Source organism: Takifugu rubripes, chromosome 15, assembly GCF_901000725.2.
Source record: "Takifugu rubripes chromosome 15, fTakRub1.2, whole genome shotgun sequence".
In the NCBI taxonomy this organism is placed as follows: Eukaryota; Metazoa; Chordata; class Actinopteri; order Tetraodontiformes; family Tetraodontidae; genus Takifugu; species Takifugu rubripes.
The window spans coordinates 10,163,710-10,188,499 of NC_042299.1; the positions used below are offsets into that span (position 1 = coordinate 10,163,710).

Consider the following 24,790-nt stretch of genomic DNA (forward strand, 5'->3'; position numbering starts at 1 on the left):
AGGAAATGCCACGTGTACACACTGCGCATGCCCGACGATTTTTACGTCGATCCTGCTGGGTGATCCTAACTTCCGGTGAAGTGTCGCTATACGATTACTCCGCCAAGGCCTAACCTAAGTTACCCGCGGCTAGTTGAACGGGGGTTCTGTAGTAGCCATGGCTCTGTGATCGCCAACAACTCAACCAGTTAACTTTTTTTTTTCGAAAACCAAGACCAAGACGCTCCTTTGATAAAACACCTCGTCCTCCGAACCAGAGGTTTAAACGTCGCCTCGCGACTCCCAGGTAGTTGGCTAGTTGAAGGCGCAGCTAAGTCTTCGCCACCCAAGCGCCTCTAAATTAGGTCCTGGTGTCTATTTCAAGATGTCAACTGCGGGATTTAATTCCCAGAACGGGACAGGGACCGGGCAGTCTTACACAAATGGTGAGTTTTTTATTTTTCTTCAAACAGCCAACCTAAAGCCAAGGGAAAGTAGCTGACGTTAGCCAAGTTAGCGCTGGCAGTAGTTTATGGGTCTTCTCTGTAGTTGCTAACAATTAGCTGCATAGGTGGCTAAATAGCGCTACGACTTAAGATGACCCTGCGAGAGGGAATTTTCGGTTACGTTTGCGTAACCGGGGTTAATCTGAACTGTTAATTAGGTTGACAGAAATAGTAGCCGTTGTAGCGGGTGCTCCAGTTTCCTCGCCAAATCAAATCTGTCTTTTTGATGCCTTTCTTGTATGCAGATGACACACCAACAGGTTGTCAAGTCCATCCAACAAACATTCCCTTCTCGATTTTAGTGTACAGTGTACATCTTTCATATGATTTGTCCTGTAATCAGTCGCAGTCATTGTCACCCATTGTTGTCCTGTCAGGCTGTTCAGAACGTTGCTTGTCGATTAACATATCTAACTTTGCATGTGTAAAGTTTGTTCTTGTTTCTTTGCTGCTACAGTCGGTCTGTTTTTCCTCATTTCTGCCATTGCCGAAGGACAAACAGCCCTGGTAGTTTTGTCTTTCTGCCCTGTACATGTGGCAGGTTGGAGATGGTCCAGACGTGAACATAACAGCTTTCTATTGGCAATACCCAACTAATCTGCTCACATTTCCCCTGGAAAGATTGCATAAATGACGGATCTGAACGCAGTTAATGCTGGTTGACAGAAAAGTTCCTGTAGCAGCTTACACCTATATTATAAGGAGCTTTTAAAACTGCACCTCAATGTTTCAGCAGTTAAATAAATTCTTGAGTAACGTGTCATTGAGAAAAATGCACTCCTGCCAGAATGGAAGTGCCAAAGAATGAAAGCCTTGTAACGTGGTTTAAGGAGACATCATTTACCTTGGCAGTGTGCTCGGTGATGTGATTGTTGCACGTATTCCCTCAGTAGTGAGACAATTTTTGTGCAGCCTTGACACACATTGCACCTTCCACGCAATGTGTTTTCTGTCCTCCGTACAATCAGCAATGTTCTTAAAATAGGGGATTTAGCTCTGACAGTTTTTTCCCCAAGATGTTTTGAGGTGCAATATCTGCCTCCTATCTTTGCCATTGAGAACTGTGGGTTTCTAATCCCTTCTATGATAATTGAAGTTGGGGTTGTGGTCCGTAGTAGCTCAGAGGTCCATGCTCACTCACACTAGGCGCAGATAATGAAATCCAGTTGAAGAGATTAGACCCTGCTGTCAATTCATTGGTCATATGGCGGAGTGGGTTTCCCTTGAGCTCATCTTCTTACTACAACTACTGTTCCATTTGTTTTTCATTTAACTTTTTGATTTTAGATGGCTTAGGCCAAATGTTCTAGCAGTAATTCAAAGACCCTTGAATCAAAAACTGAAGTGTTCCTAGTCCAGGAAGCTGTAGCTTTGTTGGGTTTATTCAGGAGGTTCTATTGGACATGATTGGGGCATTTGTATGTGACTGCCTTTCATAGACGTTTAAAATGATTTTAAAATGAGATCTTTGTCACTTGGGATGCAAATGATATGTGCAGCTGCAGATTCTTCCATGCCTGGTTTTCATCTCTTCTACAGGTCCATCACAGCATCCGCTGTACTCCTCGGGGCCCTACCAGCCAGTCCAGCCCACCAATTCTTATCAGCCTGGCCCACCACCCACTTCATACTTGTCTCCTCCAGGCCCACCATTATTAACCAGGCCTGCGATGGGAAGTCCTCTATCACACACCCCTCCCCAGTCTGCCAGCCCCGGGCCCGGGCCCAGGATGCCCCCTGCACAGCCAACACCGCCCCCTCCTGCCATGTCTTCTAGTAGCTACTACCCAAACCCACAGCAACAACAAGCACCAGCTTGGCAGTACAACACAGCCCCCCCACCAACAGGTCCACCAATTTCCAAGAGCGCACCTCCACGTGGCCCTTTGGGTAATCATGTGACCCCAGCTGCAAGTTCATCACTGCCACCACCACCACCATCGACAGCTTACAGCGCCGCACCACCCGCCCACATGTCCCACATGTCCCACAGTACCATGCAGCCCCCAGGCCCAAGGATGCCCCCCACCTCTGCACATGGATTCATCCAGCCAGGTGAACACAAACTTCTAGGATCCAATTGTGCAAAGCAGTAAAAAGTTAAAGCTATTTGAGCTTCAGTGGTCATTAGCATTTTAATTATTAATACTGGTGCGTGGACAGTAAGCCTGTATTTAGCTGTTTTATTCACCTTTCAATGACAAGCGCTAAAGATACGCATATCTAGATCAGTGACATGTTGGAGCTGGACATTGCCCTCTCCTACAGTACATCGAACGCGTTGGCTTTCTTTGCTTCCCTCCCAGGAACAGGCGTTGAACTGGCACAAAGTTCAATGAACAATTCTTTTCTATCCCGTGGATTTCTCGGTTTATATCGTTACAGGTTTTTTTTTAACCTTTGAAGATATACCTCTTTTAATTTTGGTTTCTTGTTTTTGTCTGATGAAATTTGCAAAATCTAATATCATAAAGCAACCTGCTACATCATGTAACCTTGTATTGCTGCTACATATGCGTATAGATACACTATACCATGACTGCAAGTCACAATATGTGGAGCAATGACCTGTGGTCTGTGCAGTTTTAAAAACGAATCACTGTTTTTTGATATGGGGGGGGGGTAGGATTTTGGACCAGTGTCACAAAACATTAGGAGACTTATCTCTGTACATGTATTCAATTTCTTTCCTTTAACATTGGAACTTGTCAGGAAAAATAATCCACATCTCACAAAGCCCCTCTGAAATCTTTGATATTATGTTGATTGTTCAGTCCTTCACATGCTGTGGTATTTTATAGTTCTCATATTAGATGTTTATTTCATTAAACCAGGGAGTGGACCTCTTCCCATGAATCCCATGACCTCCCATGCATATCAGGCTGGCAGAGCTCCCTATGGCCCCCCACCCACTGGACCACCACCTGCCATGAAAGCCACACCACCACCTCCTAGTGGCCCCCCCATTTCCAATGCCACACCTCTACCACCCAAGGCAGACGGTGAGTTAATTGCGCTTTAATTAAAGTCGGGATCTACAGCCCCAGAATTAGGGAAATCCCCAATAAAGGAGGTTAATATTTGGTCTGTTTAAGTTGTGTAACTTAAAATGATTAACTACGGGAGGTTTTACGCGTTAAACACTAACTATCCAACCAGCTTTTTCAAGTCGTTGGATCAGACTGTTACGATCACCGGGATCAAACGCTGATACCTTCATTTTAATGAGAACACAAGTGTCTTATTTTTTCGGCGAGAGCACTTTCAGTGCTGCGGTGTGAAAGAAACGGTATTTTTTGTCAGGAGATAATCTTTTTGAGGACTATTAAGTGACTGTTTCTGATTGGTCTGTAGTTCAGCAGTGCATTATTGTTGAGTCATGGTTTAACAGGAACTGTTTTGAAAGATTCTGAGAAGATGCCTGTTTGGAGAAGTGTTGAAAAGGGTCAAAACCTGACTAAAACTGTGGGTACAGGATCAACACTTGGAACGTCCCATTAACTGATGATCTTCTAGTGTAATGCAGGTGTGTTTTCCCGTGGTTACAGCATGCTGACAGGTTTAGTAGTGACCTTGGCTGTGATGGAGGTAAATATGTTATTGGAAAGCATGCAGAGTTCTTTACATTCATGCAGACAATCTGCTGTTGGGAAGCAGGTCAATAGCAGAGAACGATGCTAGAGTAACCACGGGGAGATTCAGTCAGTCAGCCTCTTCTAACCTTTACTGAAGCAGCAAGCTTTAGTGGAGATGTTCTAAAAACTCTGTCATGTCTCGTAAAGTTCTCCTTTTACCCACAAATTCCTACTGATCCTTTGACCACTTTATGCAAATTCTTTATCTGCAAATTAAACTCGAGTTCTGGGCGTCACAGACGATTAATGCCTGTGGTCTAAACATGAAGGAACATGAGTAGAAAACAGGACAAAGGAAAAGTTACAGTGTACTGTGGCATCAGTTTCTTCTTCAATGATGGTGGATTGGGTGTTTATGCCAGCTCTTTACAAATGGTATTAAATGGAGTCAAAGATGCCAAATATAACTCAGCCTTTTGATGGTGCCCTGCTCTGGCTCTCACATTTTGTCAAAGATAAATATAATCTTAAATGGTTGATTTAACGTAAACGTCTGCTGATGTTAAAATAATAGTCAGTTGCCGGCTGACGCAACCTCACTGTTTTCCCTCCCTTCTGTGATTCCTCCACATGCCAGATCACTGTGGGGGGCTTGTTAACAGCACTGAGCCCGACTCTCAGGAGGGGGATATTGAATGTCCAGGTCTGGCCAAATCTGTCACTAAGCTGTTTGACGTATTTGTCAGTGCTGTGGTGTCATCCTGTTTGTGCTGTTCATTGTATCAGAATTCTCTCATAGTTTAGTTTCTTGATGTGGTTCTGATGTTAGTCTGTAGGACATTATACTGTAGAGCCTTTTACATTTACAACGCATCCGCTGTTGTTCATTTCATATTTTTCCTTAGCATCTCCGGTCTCCCAGTGTTTCATCCATTTCCAGTATCAGCATCGGGTTCATTCTCCCTCATGCCTATTTTATATTTTTATTATTTTTACTCTAGTTTAAGTCGCTCTGTGTCTGTCGCCTGTGGTTAATGCGCCGAAAGTGAAATGTTGCTCCATTTATCCACGTCATGTTTTCTTTGACACAGGTACTGTTGCTGGCAATGGCCCACCAGCACCAAACAGCTTTAATCATGTTGACAACAAAATGGGTGAGGTCATTTTCTGTCACATACGGTTTAATTTCATCATCATTTTCCTGAAAAAGCTGCACACTTCATGAACCTGTAGTTCAGTCACCATACACTTATTTTTTTATTGATGGCTAAAAAAAAAATAATCACGCCCTATGTTCCCTTCTTTTTCTTTTAATTCTACCAAATGCCAAAATAGCTGGCACACCCCAGCCTGGACCACCGGGTCGACAGTTGGGCCACTACCCATCTCTCCCCCCCGGTTATCAGAACACCTCGGTCTCCCATGGTGCCATGGCTCCAATGCACCCTGCGATGCAGGCCACCACGCAGCCTTACAGTCAGGCACCTCAGCCATACCAGCAGGTGAGGAGGGAACGGGACAAGCGCTGACTGACGCCATCGTTCTTTGGCTTACTATTTTTAATTCATAGTTTATTAAGATGGTCTGTAAATATTTACTGTAACCATTTTTGACTTTTTCACTCCTGCTCATTTCCCCTCTCTTAGGCTGGAGGCCCGGGGCCAGCCCAGCTCAGCCCTTCCTTGGCTGCCATGAGTCTTCAGTCCAGCACCCCAGAAGCTCTGAGAGTGGTCAACTTGCTGCAGGAGAGGAACCTACTGCCCCCAACCCCGATCCCTGCCCCCACACCCTGCCTGCCTCAGGACCTACAGAAAGTCAACTGCCACCCAGAGTAGGCTATGGCTGTTTATTATTATTTTTAAAACCTGTTATGATGTTACTTGATATAATATGCGATTCTTTAATGACCAAATCCACTTGGACGCACATTTGCATTTCAAGCACACCTAAGGTCTTTGCGCATCAAATCAAGCCAACAACTGTAAACTCCAGCTAACCGTATTTATCAGCTGTGTTTGTAAGTAAGCATTAGCACAAACAGGAAAAATGACATTCGTCCTGGAGGATTTGTGCCATTAGAAGCTAGAAACCATGTACAAATAAACAAACTAGCTTCTGCGTTCACCGTTTCAGATCTAAACTAGAACAGCCCCTGAAATAACATGTTTACATTTACGTCTTCTCGCCGTTTTATTTATTTATTTGTTTTTTACTAAAAATAAAAAGGCATAGTGTGCGCTCTAGGCACCCACTTGCTAAAAGTGAGTAATGCTGGCAAGCGACTAGAGTAGGCTCTACCAAACTGAGCTGAATGATTCCCGACAGAAGGAGTTTGATGGTTTTTGGAACCGTGCACATTCTGCATAATGTTTATGTTATCCTCAGAAGAAAATGTTCAATACACTTCAGAATAAATTTCAGAACCAGGATCTTAAAGTGCGAGTAAGAGCCAGACATCTGAATAAACTCCACCTGCTGAACAGCTTTTTTTATTATTCTTTTTTGGTCTTTCCAGAGTTTTCCGCAGCACGCTATGTAACATCCCCCAGACCCAGTCTCTCCTCAATAAAGCCAAGATGCCCCTGGGCCTGCTGCTCCACCCCTTCAAAGATCTCTCGGTAACACCTCAGTTCAATATTTGATGTGCACACTTTAGCCAGCCATGTAAATGTGAAACCTGTTGTACTCGGCTGCAGAAAACATTACAATTAACACTGTCAACAAAATGGCATTTTCCTGTGAAAACAACTGTTTGTTTTTCTTTGAAGAGCTGCCTATAATATATATAATCAGTTCAATATAAATGAACTGGAAATATTCATGAGATAAACAAGAATTTACCTTCCTTTCATGCCTATCAGAATTCTCAATTTTCACTCATGAATATGTGACAGACAGTATCTCAAACAGTAATGGTGTGTCTCTGATAGCAGGTAAGAAAGAGAGCAATGTAGCGCAAAACTCAACAGTATTTCTTCTATCAGACTTTAACTGACTGAACAGGAAACTCTTTTAATATTGAGGTTTAAGTCGCTAATCCTTTGGGCAAAATGTGTCAAGATGAATTTTGGTTTGTTGATTTAGTTGGCTGGTAATTTAGGAAGTTGGCAGGCAACCATTGCGCAACTCCAACAGCCACAAGAGAACCTTTTTGAAGGCCATTTTGCCTTTTCCGGCAGTAAACAAGAAATAAGTTGTCCTCAAGCTGATGTTTTTTTTTTCCTGTGTTTCTTCTTTGTAGCAACTTCCTGTGGTTACATCCAGCACTATCGTCAGGTGTCGGTCTTGCAGAACATACATCAACCCCTTTGTTTCGTTCCTAGACCAGAGGAGGTGGAAATGCAATCTGTGTAATCGGGTCAATGATGGTAAGAGGGGGAAGCGAGGTTTTGTTCAAAATGAGCTGTTGTCAATCACATAGAAATAATAATAATTCTACAGTTTCTGTTAAGCACAATCCCACACAAATGGTGTTCTGCATACTAAATATTGTGACTGTGTCTGTCCATAGTTCCAGAGGAGTTTATGTATAACCCTGTCAGCAGATCATATGGGGAGCCACACAAAAGACCCGAAGTTCAAAATGCCACCATTGAATTCATTGCTCCTTCAGAATATATGGTAGGTTTCCCAAGTTTGAACGACAATAGGTTTATATTGTTAATGTACTTGTACTTGTATGTAAATGTCATATTTGGTCTTTTTGTAATTAAGAGGTTTGTGTTCTCCCTGGTTTCCACAGCTGAGGCCTCCACAACCTGCTGTTTACCTCTTCATTCTTGATGTATCCCACAATGCAGTGGAGACAGGTTACCTGAACGTGTTCTGCCAGTCGCTCCTGGACAACATCACTTCGTATGTATAACATTACATTTTCAATTAACTAATTAGAAATGTTGATTTCCTGGAGCTCAGTAAGTTTCTCAAGATGATGCTGAGAATGGGCACAAGTTAGGGAAACGGTCGTTAATCCATGTTAAAATAAATGGTGACGCTGAAACGGCGAACCGAAACTTTAATAATGCAGGTTTAAAAGAGTCTGTTCTGTTGCTTATTTTGTTGTTTGTCTCTGCTATCGAGGCTGCCTGGAGACTCCCGGACGAAGATCGGCTTCATCACCTTTGATAGCACCATCCATTTCTACAACCTCCAGGAGGGACTTTCCCAACCTCAGATGCTCATTGTGTCAGACATTGAAGGTGAGATGCAGCTGGCGGCTCACCACCCTATTACATCAGAACTTATTAATATTATATAATGTCAACAGATTTCACTGCCTGGGTCAGTGGCAATAGTTTTTATTAAGATGATATCTGCAAATATTCTGTTTCTTTTCATTTCTGTCTGAATAACATGTTATTGTGTTCCACAGATATATTTTTACCAACACCAGACAGCCTTTTAGTTAACCTCAATGAATGCAAAGAGGTAGGTATTTTATTTCTTGTTCTGTCATTTTAGTTTTAGAATAATGAACTGTGAGCCTTAAACAGAGACTAGGGAGTGAGAAAACCTCACTGAGAGTCCTCATTCTGTCATTCCAGCCTGTGAAGATATACAATACTCATCCTGTCATTTCCTTCCAGCTTGTGCAGGATCTGCTGAAGAGCTTACCTACTTTATTTCAAAAGACCATGGAAACCCAGTCTGCACTGGGTTCAGCGCTGCAGGCTGGCTTCAAGCTGCTATCGCCTACAGGAGGCCGCATGACTGTCTTCCAGACACAACTGCCGAACCTCGGTGCAGGGGCCCTGCAGTCCAGAGAAGACCCCAACCAGAGGGCATCTGCTAAGGTAAGAGCACAGATGTGTGCTGGATATAACACGTAAGGAGCTGTTCAGGCTTTATATTTACAGATCCAGTTACATTATTTTTCTGCATCATGGGCTGTCCTGGTTTTTCCATCTCAGGACATACAACACCTCTCCCCAGCAACAGACTTCTACAAGACGCTGGCTCTGGACTGCTCTGGCCAGCAGGTGGCAGTTGACCTGTTCATGCTGAGTGCACAGTACTGCGACTTGGCCTCGCTGGGTAAGTCCAACAAGTAAAATGTCTGCGAAGGTTCCCAGTCATCCAGGTCAGGCTAATTCCTGTTGTGCGGGTCTTGTTAATGGCTCCTGAAGAGTATAAGTTCCCCGAACTCCCAAATGGTCAGTGAGAACTGATGAAGCCACTTGGATGAGAGGTGGAACGTCTTATAGTATATAAACTATAAACTCAAATAGTCCAGTTGCTATGAATCAACTACCAGAAATATCCAACAAGTAAAAGATTAGTTAATCAGCTCACAGATCAATTCAACAACAATGGCAAAATAAATTGTCCAATTTAGTTTGCATTGCTTTAGGTTAAGGTTTGGGACCATTTCTGATTGTTGCCACCCACTTGTCTCTTGCAGGCTGTATATCCAGATTCTCTGCGGGAAGCGTCTACCACTACCCCTCCTACCACCACCAGCATAACCCCGCTCAGGTGGAGTGTTTCCAGAAGGATCTGAAAAGATATCTAACCAGAAAGATCGGCTTTGAGGCTGTCATGAGAATACGCTGCAGCAAAGGTGCCATGGTCCAACAGCTCAGCTCAACTCTAATCCTTCATTAGATGTGCATGACTTCATTTAAAATTTTAGGGGCAATGACCACTTTTTTCCCCACTCTGTTCCTCTGCAGGTCTTTCCATCCACACGTTCCATGGAAACTTCTTTGTGCGCTCCACCGACCTGTTGTCCCTTCCTAATGTGAACCCAGATGCCGGGTTTGCAGTTCAAATGTCCATCGATGAAAACTTGGACGACATGCAGGTTGTCTCGTTTCAGGCTGCCCTGTTGTACACGTCCAGCAAAGGTGCATATAAAGACCAAGCCTTGCCTGTGTGTTTTTATTGTTTTAAAAATAAAATATCCCAGTGGACTCTGGTTAAAAGAAAGACTCTTCTCTTGTAGGCGAGCGGAGGATCCGCGTTCACACCTTGTGTCTCCCTGTGGTCAATTCTCTGTCAGACATTTTTGCTGGAGCTGATGTGCAAGCCATCACTGGACTGTTGGCCTGCATGGGTAAACAACTCATCTGTTATGTTTTTGAGCATCCCTCCTAGCCTTCAAATATATATATTTCCCTCAAACTTGCATCTGCGCAGATGGACGCATTTACGTTTGTATATGCATCACTTATCGCTGCATTCAGCAAATATTTTCATCATCTGACCCAGAAATCCATTGCAGGCTTTTCAACCACTTCACTGTTGTTGCCACTGGCAGATGGAGATGAGTGGTGACAGCTGTGGTTACCTAGCAACTGCCTTATATTAAGCTGTCAAGTCTGTTCTGTCATTTCACAACTTACAAAATAGACTTTTTTCATTTTTTTTAAAATCTGAATCTTTGTACAATATTCAGAATACCTGGCCTTTATATCCTCTTTTTTTTTTTTTAAACTACATTATTCTTTAATGTATATTTTTCTTAATTATGCTGTAGATGTCTTTCCAATTAAGGTTACTTGTTTTGTCCTAACAACTTGAACTGCATCTTGTGTCTCAGCTGTGGACCGTTCTGTGACATCTAGTCTTGGTGATGCCAGAGACGCTCTGACCAACGCTGCCATCGACTCTCTGACTTCATACAGACAGAACGTACTGACCATCCAGCAGCCTGGCCTTCTGTCTCCAGCCTGCCTTAGACTCTTCCCGCTCTTTGTCCTTGCCCTTCTTAAACAGGTCTATAACTTGTTTTAGTAAAACGACTATTTAAACCACATGGACAATTACAGTAAATGGGTTTTATTCCCAAATATCATGTTTCTGATCCAGTTTTCGCTGTGTTTCTGCCACAGAAGTCCTTCAGGACAGGTACCAGCACCAGGCTGGATGACCGAGTGTTTTCCATGTGTCAGCTGAAGTACCAGCCTCTGGCCTACTCCATGCTGATGATCCACCCTTCTCTCTACCGTGTTGATGATCTCACAGACGAGGTGAGGGAACAGAATTCTGCATGCTTTCAAAAAACATTTATTTATTGCTTTTTATCCTCATTGTTTTGGTCTCTGTGAATTGTCAGGGAGCGTTGAACATCAACGAGCGGACCATCCCTCAGCCCAGGCTGCTGCAGCTCTCCGTGGAGAAACTCAGCAGGGAAGGCGCTTTCCTCATGGATGCAGGAACAGTAGGATGCTTTCACTACTGTCATCATCTAAAGTGGTGCATGTCTGTGTTTATGGCTGAAACATGCTTTCTTTTCTTTTATAAAAGGTGATCTACTTGTGGATTGGACAGAATTGTAATCCCATCTTCCTCACACAAGTTCTTGGAGTTCCCAACTATGCTGCCGTGCCGGAAAACCTGGTAAGAAAGCACGATCTGCACCAGTCATGCTTACAGTATACAACCTTTTGAAACCCCTCATTTAGTGCTCCTTCCCCAGTTTGCCTAAAATCTTCAGCTGTCCTTGGTCATTTGTGATGATTGTCTTAAGCGATGAAGTCAATCTGCTTAAATGCTGCAGAGCCATTTTTTAATATGGCTCCATCCTTCTCCATCTGACAGAACTTGCTGCCTGACTTGGACACGGCTGAATCACAGAGAACCAGAGCTTTCATTGGCTGGCTGAGGGATCAGAGGCCATTCTTCCCCTCTCTGCATATCATCAGGTAAGTGTGTGTTTATTTTAATAGATAACTCATTACACCTACTGAGAGTTGAGGTGACCTTTCACAAAAAAGTGTTTTATTCATGCACTTTTAAAATTGAAAGCAGTATGAGTCCATTTACACAACAGTTCCACTGTCTCTAAGTTTGAACAAAAAAAATTTGCAAGTGGTGACTGTTTATAACTGCTTAATTGGAAATGAACCTTAACTTGAACTGTTATTGACCCTTAAAAGTATTTTGTAAGATGGCCTATGGCTGAGTCTGCGTTTGACTAAAGTTAGAACAGGGTATTTACCATACTTCAAGTCTCCAGTGCCGGGTAGAAGTCCTCACTGCAGTGGAATGTTAACAGCATTTTTTCACTTTTGTATATCAACGATCATCCAGCTGGTTGAAACTAAATGATTATGGAATTCTTATTGTCAACATTTAAAATGAAAGTGCTAATGCAACTGTCATTTTTGTTCTTCTTCCCCCACTTTTAATGATTTACCCTCTCAGGGATGAGAGCCAAAGGAAGGCCAGCTTTATGCAGAACATGATTGAGGACCGAACAGAGTCTGCCCTGTCATACTATGAGTTCCTCCTTCACCTCCAACAGCAAATTTCCAAATAATATTCACTAGGACTGTGGCGATGGCGGAACACTGAAGCGTGTGTGTCTGTGCATGTTAAAGAAGTTAGAGGCAGAATGAAGGACTCTCCTGCTGTGGCGCTTCACGTCTCTAAGGAAACGCTCCCGAGCAAAATTGACCTATCTCTCAAATTAAGCTATCTACGGAGAGAGAGAGAGAGAACTGATTCTGATGCCTATTTAGCACCTTTTTCTGTGCTGAATCAGCATATTAGAAGAAGAAAAAGATCTCATATGATGGTTGTGTTGAGTAAACTGTGATTATGTCAGCGATTGAATGAATCAGTGTTTATTCTCATAGAAGAGTTCTATATTACTGAGGTATCATTCACATGCAGTCCAGGCAAAAGGATGTTCCAGGTGTTTGTTTTTTTTATCCAGAAAGCACAGTCGCCTTTACTCAAACAATTCAACCATTTGTACTTGTATATTTTAGGTTTATTGGGATGTACGTTTGTGCTCAAAGACTGTTATTGAGTGTCTGTATGCAGGAAAAAACACTGAACAATAATAACATTCAACAATTGTACCTGAAGGGCAGAACATGTGATTTTTTTTTTTCCCTCAGTCTTTGTGTGTCGAACAAATCTGTACACTGTCGTTAACAAAGATGCGTTTGTAGATCTGATTTGAATCGGTGGATTCAGCAGTGGAAAATCATCATCATCATTGGTCTGAGCTGGCCTTTAGTTCTGTCATCTTGTGTCGCTGGACATTCTGGGCACCATTTCCTTTTCTGATAATCTAATAATTTATGAGAATCCCGATCTGATTAAATTCTACAATTGCCTTGTATGGGAACTCATTTTTATTAATAAACCTCTGTTCAAATACGGACACGATGAAATATTTTAATATAATAGGATAATGGAAAATCTTTAACACAGAATGATGAAGCCATTGTGATCTTTTATTTGTGCTTATCGATACTTGTATATTGAAAAGACTGCGTTATATAACTGAAGTAATACTGATGATTTTAGTAAATGTAACAGTTGAAATAATTCTATGAGAATAAAGTGTTTGGGAATTTTTAAATGTAGTTTTTGTGTTTTGGTGGGTGAACAGTGTTAAGAGAAAATGAAGACTTAAAAAACACAGATTGTGGACCAGTACAGTCAGATTTTCTTTTGCTGAAGTAAGTTTTGATAACGTTTCATACAATTTGTAATCTATGTATCATATCACCGAAATGTATCTAGAGAAAGACTAACACTATGTTTTGCCCCAATAAATAATTCTTTGAACAGAGCACCTTATGTAAGTCTGATCACGTGACTTGGACTCTAGCCATATTTAAAGTTGCAATTTGTGCGGGAGCTTCTGACTTTCAAACAACATTATATATAAGTCTGAATATGAAAAATGTGTGGGGAAAAACGTTGTCCATCGACCACGCCTCTTTGGGGCGAAAGACAAAAGTCGCATATTAACGACGTCATGACTATGCGCACTCGTTTGAGCGAGTCAGTGCTTTTGTGTTGTCACCACGAAGTCGCTAAGCCTTTATGTATCTTGAAATTGTACCGTAGTTCCTGTTAATTAATCCTAACCATGGAACCTGGCGAGACCACCGAAGAGAAGACAATGTCTGCTGCGCAGAGAAGAGCGGAGATCCGCAGGAGAAAACTGCTCATGAATTCTGAAGAGCGGATGAACAGAATCGTAGGCTACACGAAAAACGACTCTGAAAGTAGCGGTAAGAAATCTTCCCTGGTGTTTTCTATAAAACTGAAATATTGGCCTCCAAGACAGTTTTAGCCATGTAGATTACAGATGACAGCTTCTTAATAGAGTTCCGGATTTGACTTCCAGTACCATATTACCCAGGAGATGTTGAAATTGCTATATTTACTGTTGGATATTTTAAAAATGAATTATTTATGGTACCAGGTTGGTTAATCAGTGGTTGTAGCTGAAGCTGACAAGATTACAAGCTTTTATAGTAATGTTGGTTCTATCTATATCTGTAGCAGGAGCCTCCCGGCGGTCCACAGAACCTCATTTCCACCTTGATCTGGCCAGGACAGAGCCAGTTTCTTCATCATCTTCACCCAAACCTTCTTCAGGGCATGGAAGCCGTTCCCACAGTGCCACCCCAGAGAGGAGAGCCTCGCCCCTCCCAGGCTTCAGTGAGACCCTCTGTGGTTCTCTGGAAGATGATCTAGCAGGCATCCGAAAGAGAACTAGGGGGGATCGGGTATCAGACGACTTAAACAGCTCACCCCGTCCAGGTCTACAGAAGTACTTGTCCCGCTTTGATGATGCCATGAAACTTCGGGGTCAACTAGCCAACGAGAAGCCTGCGCAGGACGGAGGCTCTGACCTGGATGAGTTTGATCCCTTCATTGTCTTCAGGCTCGTCGGCAGCGTCCTTCTCGCTGTTTTTGTCAGGCTTTTTGTCTGCAAGTATCTGGTGAGATCAAGTTCTTTAAAATAGTTTGTGAGACTGATCCATGTGCTGTTATTGCCAGGTTACCTGCTCGATTATAGATACATTTTAAAAATAGAATATGTCAATATTGTGCTGATAAATGGCTTCTGTGTTTTTTATTCTAGTCAATATTTGCACCATTTCTGACCCTTGAACTGGCCTACATGGGCTTATCCAAATATTTTCCAAAGGTAAGTTCACAAATGATAATTTGTGATTGTTTTACAGTGGTTCCTTGATTAATGTTTTAATTAATGTGTTCTCAGAGGTGCATACATTTGACAGATACAAATTTTTCTGATTAGTGAGATGAATCAGCAAAATCTATCATAAATTCTCCACCAGGTAGAAAAGAAGGCCCAGACCACCGTGCTGACAGCAGCCCTTCTACTGTCTGGCATTCCAGCTGAGGTCATCAACCGCTCCATGGACACCTACAGGAGGATGGGCGACGTCTTTGCCGACCTTTGCGTTTACTTCTTCACCTTCATCCTCTCCCATGAGATCCTGCTCCTCTTTGGTTCAGAGACTCCCTGACAGACCTGGATCTGGATAATCTCAGCATCTCCTTTCTGTATCTCCCATAGAAAAAGGACGAGTTTGTCAGGTTTGTTGTAGATGGTCTACAAGCTAATCTTGGCTTTTGCTGGACGAGGGCTCATTAGTGAAAGTTTAGACTAAAGGTCAAATGCTTTTATTGTGCTGCACGTTTACTGAGAGCGATCGTTTATCAGCTCTATGACAGCAAATGTTAAGTGTCGCCATCAAGATTGGACAATAAATTACTCCATCATTCTGCTGTTTAAGCCCTGGGTGAGGAAGCACTGGAGTGCCTGTAGGAATCAACAAAGGGAATCTCATTTTTATAGAGGATTGTTTAAATGCTCAAGTAAAAATGTGTTGGGTTTTTTCATTCATCATTTGATGACGACCTTTTTTCCTGGAAGTTACCAGAGGCATGTTCTAACTAACCTACTGTGACTGTGTTATCTGTGCTCCCATCATGCACCAGGCAAGCTGCTGTAGATACAGAGCGTTAAAAGTAAAAGCCATTAGCTGCTCCATTAGCGACTCCATTTACAATGACTTGCACAGGCTGCAGCATCTTGGCAGATATTACTGTCTGCTTCAGAACTGCTGAGGAAGGAGTTCAGACCATAAATTAAGAGACAGTGCTATTCCATCATTTTTGGAGCGCAAGCTGGTCATCTGTACTCCAAACACCAGCTATGCTTCTTCCAGTTACAGTTTTCAGGATTTCATCACAATTACATAATGGTTGCAACCTGCTGTGTAACAGCTTACTGGTTTAGTCTTTATCTCCATGCTTATTGTGCTGATTTCTTGAAAAGGAATCCTTTTGTGATGATTGGATTGTTTTATTAATTTAACAAACCTATAATTTTTACTTCGGAATATTACAAAAAGGTTTTCTATTTTCATCAACCTTTTATTCACCAAGTTTTACGAGGTTGTTCTGCCAGGTTTACCGTTAGGTCTGAGATTGCAAAATTAATGTTACAGTACTTTTATTAAAAGGTGATTAAAGTGGCCTATTTAGAGGACAGCACTGACTCCACAAGTGAATGTGAGGGTTTTTCGACGTGTGTGTTGAGTCATGCTCTGCTTCGTTCAGGCTTTATTTATACATACTTTAAATATACTCTCTTCCTATGTGGTGTTGTATACTCCCTCCATATTTCCAATATCATCCAAGTTAATTTATTAGTGTGAATGTTATTTCATGTGAATTATTTGTGAAATTTGTTTTCCTGACTTTCAGAAGTACTTGATCGTTTGGCAATGTTTACAGAATACCTATTTGTAATGATTCTTGCAGTATATTACATATTTGAATTTTAAGAAATATTTGATGTTAACACGTTAGTCTCCATTATGTATATAACATAACTAAAAAAATCGTGACAAATAAAAACAAAAGTGACAAACTGTTTTGGTTGTTTTGATTTTATTGAATAGTCGTGGTGCACATGTTAGTTACCTGTGCCAAGGAGGTTTATCTCCAGCAAGGAAGCATTGTCACATCTGGCATTTGTTTTTATTCTTTCTGTTGGCGAAATAACAGAAAAATTTTGAACGGCTTTTTAATGAAATTCAAGTACCTTATGTCACATGTTTTTAGAGATACTTCATCCTCCCTCCACAAGGTGGCGCACTGTACGATTGGTTTTAATTTGCATTGTTATGTCGCGGGATTGTGACGTAGTATGAGCGACGTTGTATCTTCGGATCGTTGTCTTTCTCTCTGCGCAAACTATTTTTTACAGGATATAACTACGTGGGATAAAAATGGGGCGTGAATCAAGGTACGCTTGAATAATAGGACGATAAAATGCTACTTTGCTGAATTTGTTGTAACTACAGTAACTGGTGGTCGAAAAGTTTTAATTGCAGTGGCGAAATGAAATTCGCATGCTAACGTGTTACGTTAACCTACACATAATCTAACGGAGTGCTAAAATATTAAATACTGCGTCACGTTATTCTCGCCGACTATCCGTTTATATGATTATTCCGATGTTTTCCTATTTAGACACTACAGAAAACGTTCCTCATCTCGGGGACGGACGGGTAGCCGGTCGAAAAGTCGCTCTCCGGACAAGCGCTCCAAGAAAGACGACCGAGATCGGAGCAGAAGAGAGCGCTCTCGGAGCCGGGACCGACGCAGGTCCCGGTCCAGAGACAGGAAAAGAGCCAGGTGAGTCTCTTCAAACGTGTGGAAACACGGCCTGGAGATGGGTTCAGGAATGAGTGGCACTGGTCACATGTAGTATCTGTGCAAAATAATAAGCCATTTCCTGTTACCATAATAGTGCATATTAATATTAATGTAGTATTTTATAGTGTTCAAAACTGTAAAAAAAAAAAAAGTGCATATTTACCATCCCCCACAAAAATTGTGATGGTGTTCCTGAATGGAAACATTTTTCCTTCAGTGTCCTTCAGTTTTCCTCAGTTTGTTCTTTTGTTGTTCAGGCGCTCCAGGAGCAGAGACAGGCGGAGATCCAGAAGCCGAGAGAGGAGAAGGTCTAACAGTAGGACCAGGACTCGGAGGTCCCGGTCTGGCAGCCCCACCAAGAGTAGGAGAGATGAAAGGTGAGGTTTAAATTTAGTATTACCAAAATGATGAATATGTGCATGAAACAAAATAATAGATTGTTATATTCTTATCCTTCTTACAGTTCAAAGAGCAAAGAGAAAGACAGCGTGGAGCCTGTATCTGAGAAGAAAAAGGTTAAGGAGGAGAAAGAGGATGAAAAAGTAGAGGACGTAAGTTAAATTCTGTGTAACCCTTAAAATCTAATTGGAAACTAGATGGGGAGCTGTTTTTGATTTTAAGTCTGTCCGTGCAGCAAGACTTTGACCAGAATAAACTGGAAGAAGAGATGAGAAAGAGGAAGGAGCGTGTGGAGAAGTGGAGGGAAGAGCAGAGAAAGAAGGCAATTGAAAATATTGGCGAGATCAAGAAGGAATTGGAAGAAATGAAGCAGGGAAAGAAATGGAGCCTGGAGGATGATGAAGGTGAGAAAGGAATTTAACAGCATATTTACTTGGATTATCTTCTCTTTACACCATATCCTAAAGATGAAACCTCAACAATAATTAAAATTTAAATTCTATAATTTCAGATGATGATGAGGATGTTTCAGCACCAATGGAAGGAAACGATGATGAAGATGGTGAAGAGAAGGGGGAGAAGAAAGACAGTGATATAAAGGAGGAGAAGACAGAGGGGGAAGACAAGGAAAAAGACAGTCCGATGGAGCTGGAGGCTGAGGACGATGTGGATCCACTGGATGCCTACATGGAGGAGGTGAAACAGGAAGTGAAAAAGTTTAACATCGGGCCCATGAAAGGAAATGATAAGGTGAGGCGTGTGCTTAATTTCCATGTTGAGCTCCAGTTACGGCAGCAGTTTGTGTGTTTCTGCTTGGTCAATTCAACTGTTCGTCCTCAACAGAAAGGAGCAATGACCGTTACCAAAGTGGTAACAGTGGTCAAAACCAAGAAGGGGCCTCACACTCACAAGAAGAAGGGAGAGCTGATGGAGAATGACCAGGATGCCATGGAGGTGTGTGTTCCGCCATTAGATCTCGTCTAATGAAACTGAGCCTTTGGTGTTTGGAACAATATTGAAATTCTACACAACTTGGGCGCAATTTTCAATCGTCCCCATTGTTCTGACAGTACTCATCCGAGGAGGAGGAGGTGGATCTGCAGACAGCTCTTACTGGGTTCCGGACCAAACAGAGGAAGGTCCTGGAGCCTGTGGACCATGAAAAGATTCAGTATGAGTCTTACCGCAAAAACTTCTACGTGGAGGTCCCTGAGCTTGCCAAGATGAGTCAAGAGGGTCAGTAAACCACTGACATTAGACGGAGCTCAAAGATGGTGGTGCTGATTAGCTGGCTGATAACATTTTAATAACAAACCCTGCACACACTCAGTCTGATGTCATTGGTTGTATCTTAATCAAACGCACCTGCCAAATTCAGCTGTGCAACATTAATGCTTCTTATCCAAGATGCAGGGTTCTTTTCAAAAACTAGTTATTTTTTAACCCTTCATTAACTGTTTGTCTTTCGGTTTGATTTGAAGATGTGAATGCATACAGACTGGAACTGGAAGGCATCATCGTTAAAGGCAAGGGCTGTCCCAAACCCATCAAGACCTGGGTGCAGTGTGGAGTTTCAATGAAGATCCTCAGCGCTCTAAAGAAGTACGTCTGAGTGATAATCGCTGGTGCTAAAGATGCCACACCAAACAGATTCTGTACCCTGATAAACATAACACACCTTGTGAATTTGAAATGAACAATGGTGTTAAAATAAGTTTTTAGACGAGGCTCTACTCATTTATTTTTATTCCCAGGCACGGCTATGAGAAGCCCACTCCTATCCAGGCCCAGGCAATCCCAGCTGTTATGTCTGGCAGAGACCTCATTGGCATCGCTAAAACCGGCAGCGGCAAAACAATAGCTTTCCTTCTGCCCATGTTCCGACACATCATGGACCAGCGGCCGCTAGAGGAGTCCGAGGGACCGATATGTAAGGAGAAAATAATTCTCTTGGATTAAAATTGGATACATGTTGCGAAACACAGGAAATGTTTAGTAGCCGTGCACTTTTTCTCTGCTCTTCACAGCGGTAATTATGACTCCGACCAGAGAGTTGGCCCTGCAGATTACCAAGGAGTGCAAGAAGTTCTCTAAACCGCTGGGGCTCAGGGTGGTGTGTGTTTATGGAGGCACCGGTATCAGCGAACAGGTAATTACATCAGCACCTGGTCAGGAGCATCCAAGATGTGATTTATCAAGGAGAATTCATGACCTTTCAGTCCAGACTTCTGTACTTCTGCACATAATAGTTTCCAGCTTACAACATGGAGCAGATTCCTTTTTAGACTTTAGTGTCAGTTCTCCATTCTAAATTTGTATGTATGCTTCTCTTCATGCTTCTTTTTTTTTATAGAGCGTCTTTTACAATCAAAATTGTTTCTAGGCGCTTTACAGAATCCCAGGGCCTAACCCCAAACAAGCAACAGTGGCAGGAAAAACTCCCCTTTAACAGGAGGAAACCTTGAGCAGGACCAGGCTCATGTAGGGGGACCCTCCTGCTGATGGGCTGGGTAGAGAGAGGAGAAGAGAGGAGAGAATAGGCATGGATCATAGAGAATACATACAGAAATACATTATATTAAGTAAATTATGCTGCCGGTGGAGTCAAGTTGAGTGGGTCAGCGGGGTCTGTTGTTTATGATTCTTTTGACCATCAAATGTTCAGTAAAGCACTTTAAGCACTATGTTGCCCTTAATCTTTTACCACTTTCGGTATTGTCAGAGCAATTCAGTTTGACTCAAATTTATTTGCCAGAATAATTCTTAATGGTGCCCAGTGGGGCTCACATAAATGAAAATGTTCAGAAGCTGAGGGGATGGAGCCTACTGATGGTTGACTCGTGCACTCTTGAATATTCCTTAATATGCAGATTGCGGAGCTGAAGAGAGGAGCCGAGATCATCGTGTGCACCCCAGGAAGAATGATTGACATGTTGGGGGCCAACAGTGGTGAGTTGAATTGCCTCGACCTACGAGCGTCTTTATCTTGATGGGATTAGAAGCATTGAGTTTGAGGCTTTTGTTAAGACATGCATGGAGTAAATGTCACAATATAATAACAAGTATGATGATGATCCAAATCCAGTCCTACTTACTAAACTGTTGACATTTGATCACCTGGATCAGTCATATCTGCACGACACTGAGGTTTTCCTGAAGATGAGGGCAAGAGCAGGTAGGTGGACCTGGTGCTGCCTCTACGGTTCAGACTCGGTTAAATGTATGAGAACTGTGCATCAGGATCAGTTATTAGACATGATTTTTATTTTTTTAAACAGCTTGAATGATAACAAAAACCTACCTTTATCATGTGGCTTGTGGGAATAAATAACTGTACAAATTTTGCATTCCAAATGTAAAATATTGTCCCTTTTCATTGTCCATCATCATCGTGATGATTGTTTCCACACATGCGAGGTAATCTGTAATATGTTTCCCTTGTAGGTGATCAGAGGCTTGCTCAGATAATGCTTGATGGGGCTTCATCTCTTGTATTTTATCTTGAGGCTGTTTTCTGACTTTTACAGGTCCCTCATGTCCCTGAGATGGTACGCAAGACCAGAGTCAACCTTAAAGAAACAAACAAAACAAAAAAAGTGTATAAAATATGTAAAATAAATACCCTGTCTGTTTGACAGACTTGCTGAAGTTAGTATTAACACCTAGTCTGACATGAACCCGGTTATTTGTATGGAACTTTTGTGTGTTTGTTTTTTGCGAGCGGCAGCAGGTTTTTCTCACATTAACCATTTTCATTTGCTCTTCTCCGCTGGTGTGTTTAGGTCGAGTTACCAACCTGCGCAGGGTCACGTACATGGTGCTGGATGAAGCAGATCGGATGTTTGACATGGGGTTTGAGCCACAGGTGACTGTAGATTCAGCTTATGTGCTCCCACCGTGCTCTTTATTCCTGGTAAATTGACATTATTGCTTATCCCAGGTGATGCGTATTGTGGACAGTGTTCGTCCAGATCGTCAGACAGTCATGTTTTCAGCCACCTTCCCCAGAGCCATGGAGGCACTTGCCCGTAGAATTCTGAACAAGCCTATTGAAGTCCAGGTGGGGGGTCGCAGCGTGGTTTGCTCGGACGTGGAACAGCATGTGGTAAAGAATCTGCTTTCCGTCTCATTGATTATTCAGAGGGCCATCATCGCCATTAGCTCTTCTTTTTTGCCTCTGGTCCTGTAGTTGGTGATTGAGGAGGACAAGAAATTCTTGAAGCTGCTGGAGCTTCTGGGTCACTACCAAGAGAGGGGCTCGGTCATCATTTTCGTGGACAAACAGGAGCATGCAGACGCCTTGTTAAAAGACCTGATGAAAGCCTCGTACCCCTGCATGTCTCTGCACGGAGGTGAGGACATTCGTTGATTCTAAATTAATTATATCATCACGTAACGATGGCAGCACCTGCTGGAGAAACGGGTCTTTTAGTGAGTAGTCCTGGTAGAAATGCTCAGTCTCCCAAATGTCCAATTTCCTTCCAGGAATTGATCAGTACGACAGAGACAGCATCATCAACGATTTTAAGAACGGCGCCTGTCGCCTGATGGTGGCCACCTCTGTGGCAGCCAGAGGCCTGGACGTCAAACAGCTCATTCTGGTTGTCAACTACAACTGCCCAAACCACTATGAGGACTACGTCCACAGGGCTGGACGCACGGGCCGAGCCGGCAACAAGGTTATAAGGAGTTATTGTCGCGTAGTGTGTTCTTTTGGTTCGTTCTTGGTCACCACCGTGATCTCTCTCCGTTCAGGGCTTCGCCTACACTTTCATCACAGAAGATCAGGTTCGCTATGCTGGTGACATCATCAAAGCTTTGGAGCTGTCGGGCTCTTCTGTCCCGCCTGAACTGGAACAACTATGGGTGTCGTTTAAAGATCAGCAGAAAGCGGTAGGATGGGATGTTTTCCATATTCTATCCCATAATGTGAGAAGAAATCGGAATAAATGTGTTGATTAAATGTGTTGTTTATTAGATACAATTTTGCCATGTAGGAATACAGATGTAAATAATAACAGTATTATTCCACTCAGACACACTCATTTAGTCTAGTAAATGTATTTTTCCTGCTTTTGCTTTTCCCACAGGAGGGTAAAGTCATCAAGAGCAGCAGCGGTTTCTCAGGAAAAGGCTTTAAGTTTGATGAGACAGAACATGCGCTGGCCAATGAGAGGAAGAAACTGCAGAAGGCTGCTCTGGGCCTTCAGGATTCAGACGACGAAGATGGAGCCCTGGATGTGAGAACATCTAAAATCTTCTACCTGAAGCTTTAAAATAGACTGAGAGTGTCAGTTGTCACATCTTGTTTCTTCCTCTCCCTTCCACAGATTGAGGAGCAAATCGAAAGCATGTTTAATTCAAAGAAGAGGGTGAAGGACATGTCTGCTCCTGGGGCCCTCCCTGGAGCTGCCGGAGCTGTTTCCAGCCCAGCAGCTGGAGTTACGGGAGGACTTCCAGGTCTTGGACCCCCCTCTGCTGGAAACATCCAGAAACTAGAGATGGCCAAGAGGCTGGCACTCAAGATCAACGCCCAGAAGAACCTGGGGGCCGAGGCTCAGGTATGAAACCAGACTGAAACCTCGCGTTTCCTCCTGCAGAGCAGATAACATGAAACGTGTTTTCTAATTTTGTGCAGGACGTGATGCAGCAGGCCACCAACGCCATCCTGCGGGGCGGCACCATCATGACGCCCTCCGTGTCAGCCAAGACCATCGCGGAGCAGCTGGCAGAAAAGATCAATGCCAAGCTGAACTACACCCCCGTGGAGAAGCTGGAGGAGGAGCGACAGGCGGCGGAACAGGTCGAGACCGTCACGAGATACGAGGAGGAGCTGGAGATCAACGACTTCCCTCAGGTCAGCAGCACTCAAACTTCTCCTCTTCTGAATCGATTCTGAACTCTTCCACTGCCGGGGGAAAGAAATTGACATTCCATTTGCCCCCCCCGCCCAATTTCCAGACTGCGAGGTGGAAGGTGACATCTAAAGAAGCCCTGCAGAGGATCGGTGAATACTCTGAAGCTGCCATCACCATCAGGGGAACTTATTTCCCTCCAGGCAAAGAGCCCAAAGAGGGAGAACGCAAGATCTACCTGGCTATTGAAAGTATGTGTCAGCCAAGCTTATTTCTCAGACTTTGTCCTTTGAAACCTACAAAATACACCTTGCCTTTTCCTGTTTACACAATTCTCATCTCCTTGCGCAGAATTAATGCTTAAATTGACTTCTAGGTGCGAATGAACTGGCTGTGCAGAAAGCAAAAACAGAGATCACAAGATTAATCAAGGAAGAACTCATCAGATTAGTAAGTACAGAATATTCTTCCGGTACTGTCAAGTGTGGGGGTTAGTCAATAAAGGTAATCACAGCCTTTGTCTCTGAAGGTTGTCTTAACATCTGTTTTATCATCTTTTTCTATTCCAGCAAAATTCCTACCAGCCTATCAGCAAAGGCCGATACAAAGTGTTGTAGAGGCGGATGAAGGAATCATCGGAGGATCCATCTCATTTTCAATCTCATGTCGATTTTGTCACCGTGGGAAAATATTTTAGTCTACATTTTAATGTTTCCCTACATGCGCCTCAGTTTAGAGTGTGTTTTGTGTGGTTTTTCTTTCTCCATTTAGTTTTCTACCAATAAAACTTTTTTTTTATTTTTCAATCATTCATAATGGCTTTTTTCCACCTTGTGCGGCATAGAAACATGTTTTATGAAGAACGCCTAAAATGTAAGATGTTTTAAAGTTTTCTCGCACAATAAAACAAGGTGTTACCAAGGCAACGGACATTTCTCTGCACTTCGCATAATTAAAAAAAAAAAATCATTTCCATTGACGGTTTCGGTTACTCGGTGGTTTAACCGGCTTGGTTTAGCAG

The 24,790-nt window shown here is 42.8% G+C and overlaps 3 protein-coding genes across 5 annotated transcripts; all 3 read left to right on the forward strand.

The window, feature by feature from the left end:
• Positions 1-37: 37 nt before the first annotated feature.
• Positions 38-13,597, forward strand: sec24a (SEC24 homolog A, COPII coat complex component). Of its 2 annotated transcripts, XM_029848049.1 has the most exons (24): positions 38-425; positions 2,025-2,540; positions 3,320-3,487; positions 4,698-4,763; positions 5,152-5,214; positions 5,396-5,562; positions 5,707-5,891; positions 6,576-6,678; positions 7,302-7,428; positions 7,572-7,681; positions 7,803-7,915; positions 8,141-8,259; positions 8,433-8,488; positions 8,647-8,853; positions 8,971-9,094; positions 9,462-9,620; positions 9,733-9,906; positions 10,005-10,115; positions 10,602-10,777; positions 10,894-11,031; positions 11,118-11,222; positions 11,309-11,401; positions 11,603-11,706; positions 12,209-13,597. In XM_029848049.1, the coding sequence occupies exons 1-24, from the start codon at positions 365-367 to the stop codon at positions 12,321-12,323; spliced, it is 3,360 nt and encodes a 1,119-aa protein (XP_029703909.1). In that variant the 5' UTR covers positions 38-364; the 3' UTR covers positions 12,324-13,597. The 2 variants fall into 2 exon arrangements, with proteins under 2 accessions (XP_029703909.1, XP_011609656.2); XM_011611354.2 differs by lacking the exon at positions 4,698-4,763 and having other exon boundaries at positions 39-425.
• Positions 13,598-13,770: 173 nt separating this feature from the next.
• camlg (calcium modulating ligand) lies at positions 13,771-16,727 on the forward strand. 2 transcript variants are annotated; one of them, XM_011611355.2, is made up of 4 exons: positions 13,771-14,040; positions 14,315-14,757; positions 14,901-14,966; positions 15,121-16,727. In XM_011611355.2, exons 1-4 carry the CDS (start codon positions 13,896-13,898, stop codon positions 15,310-15,312), a joined length of 846 nt encoding a protein of 281 aa, XP_011609657.1. In that variant the 5' UTR covers positions 13,771-13,895; the 3' UTR covers positions 15,313-16,727. The 2 variants fall into 2 exon arrangements, with proteins under 2 accessions (XP_011609657.1, XP_029704722.1); XM_029848862.1 differs by having other exon boundaries at positions 14,318-14,757.
• A 229-nt stretch (positions 16,728-16,956) lies between these two features.
• On the forward strand, positions 16,957-24,699 carry ddx46 (DEAD (Asp-Glu-Ala-Asp) box polypeptide 46). The gene is made up of 23 exons (XM_011611356.2): positions 16,957-17,102; positions 17,330-17,494; positions 17,773-17,892; positions 17,979-18,066; positions 18,150-18,318; positions 18,426-18,664; positions 18,758-18,868; positions 18,985-19,150; positions 19,396-19,516; positions 19,669-19,844; positions 19,942-20,063; positions 20,785-20,863; positions 21,697-21,779; positions 21,855-22,019; positions 22,104-22,266; positions 22,400-22,593; positions 22,670-22,807; positions 23,005-23,154; positions 23,245-23,475; positions 23,553-23,771; positions 23,876-24,020; positions 24,146-24,219; positions 24,339-24,699. The coding sequence occupies exons 1-23, from the start codon at positions 17,086-17,088 to the stop codon at positions 24,384-24,386; spliced, it is 3,183 nt and encodes a 1,060-aa protein (XP_011609658.1). The 5' UTR covers positions 16,957-17,085; the 3' UTR covers positions 24,387-24,699.
• The last annotated feature ends 91 nt before the right edge of the window (positions 24,700-24,790 follow it).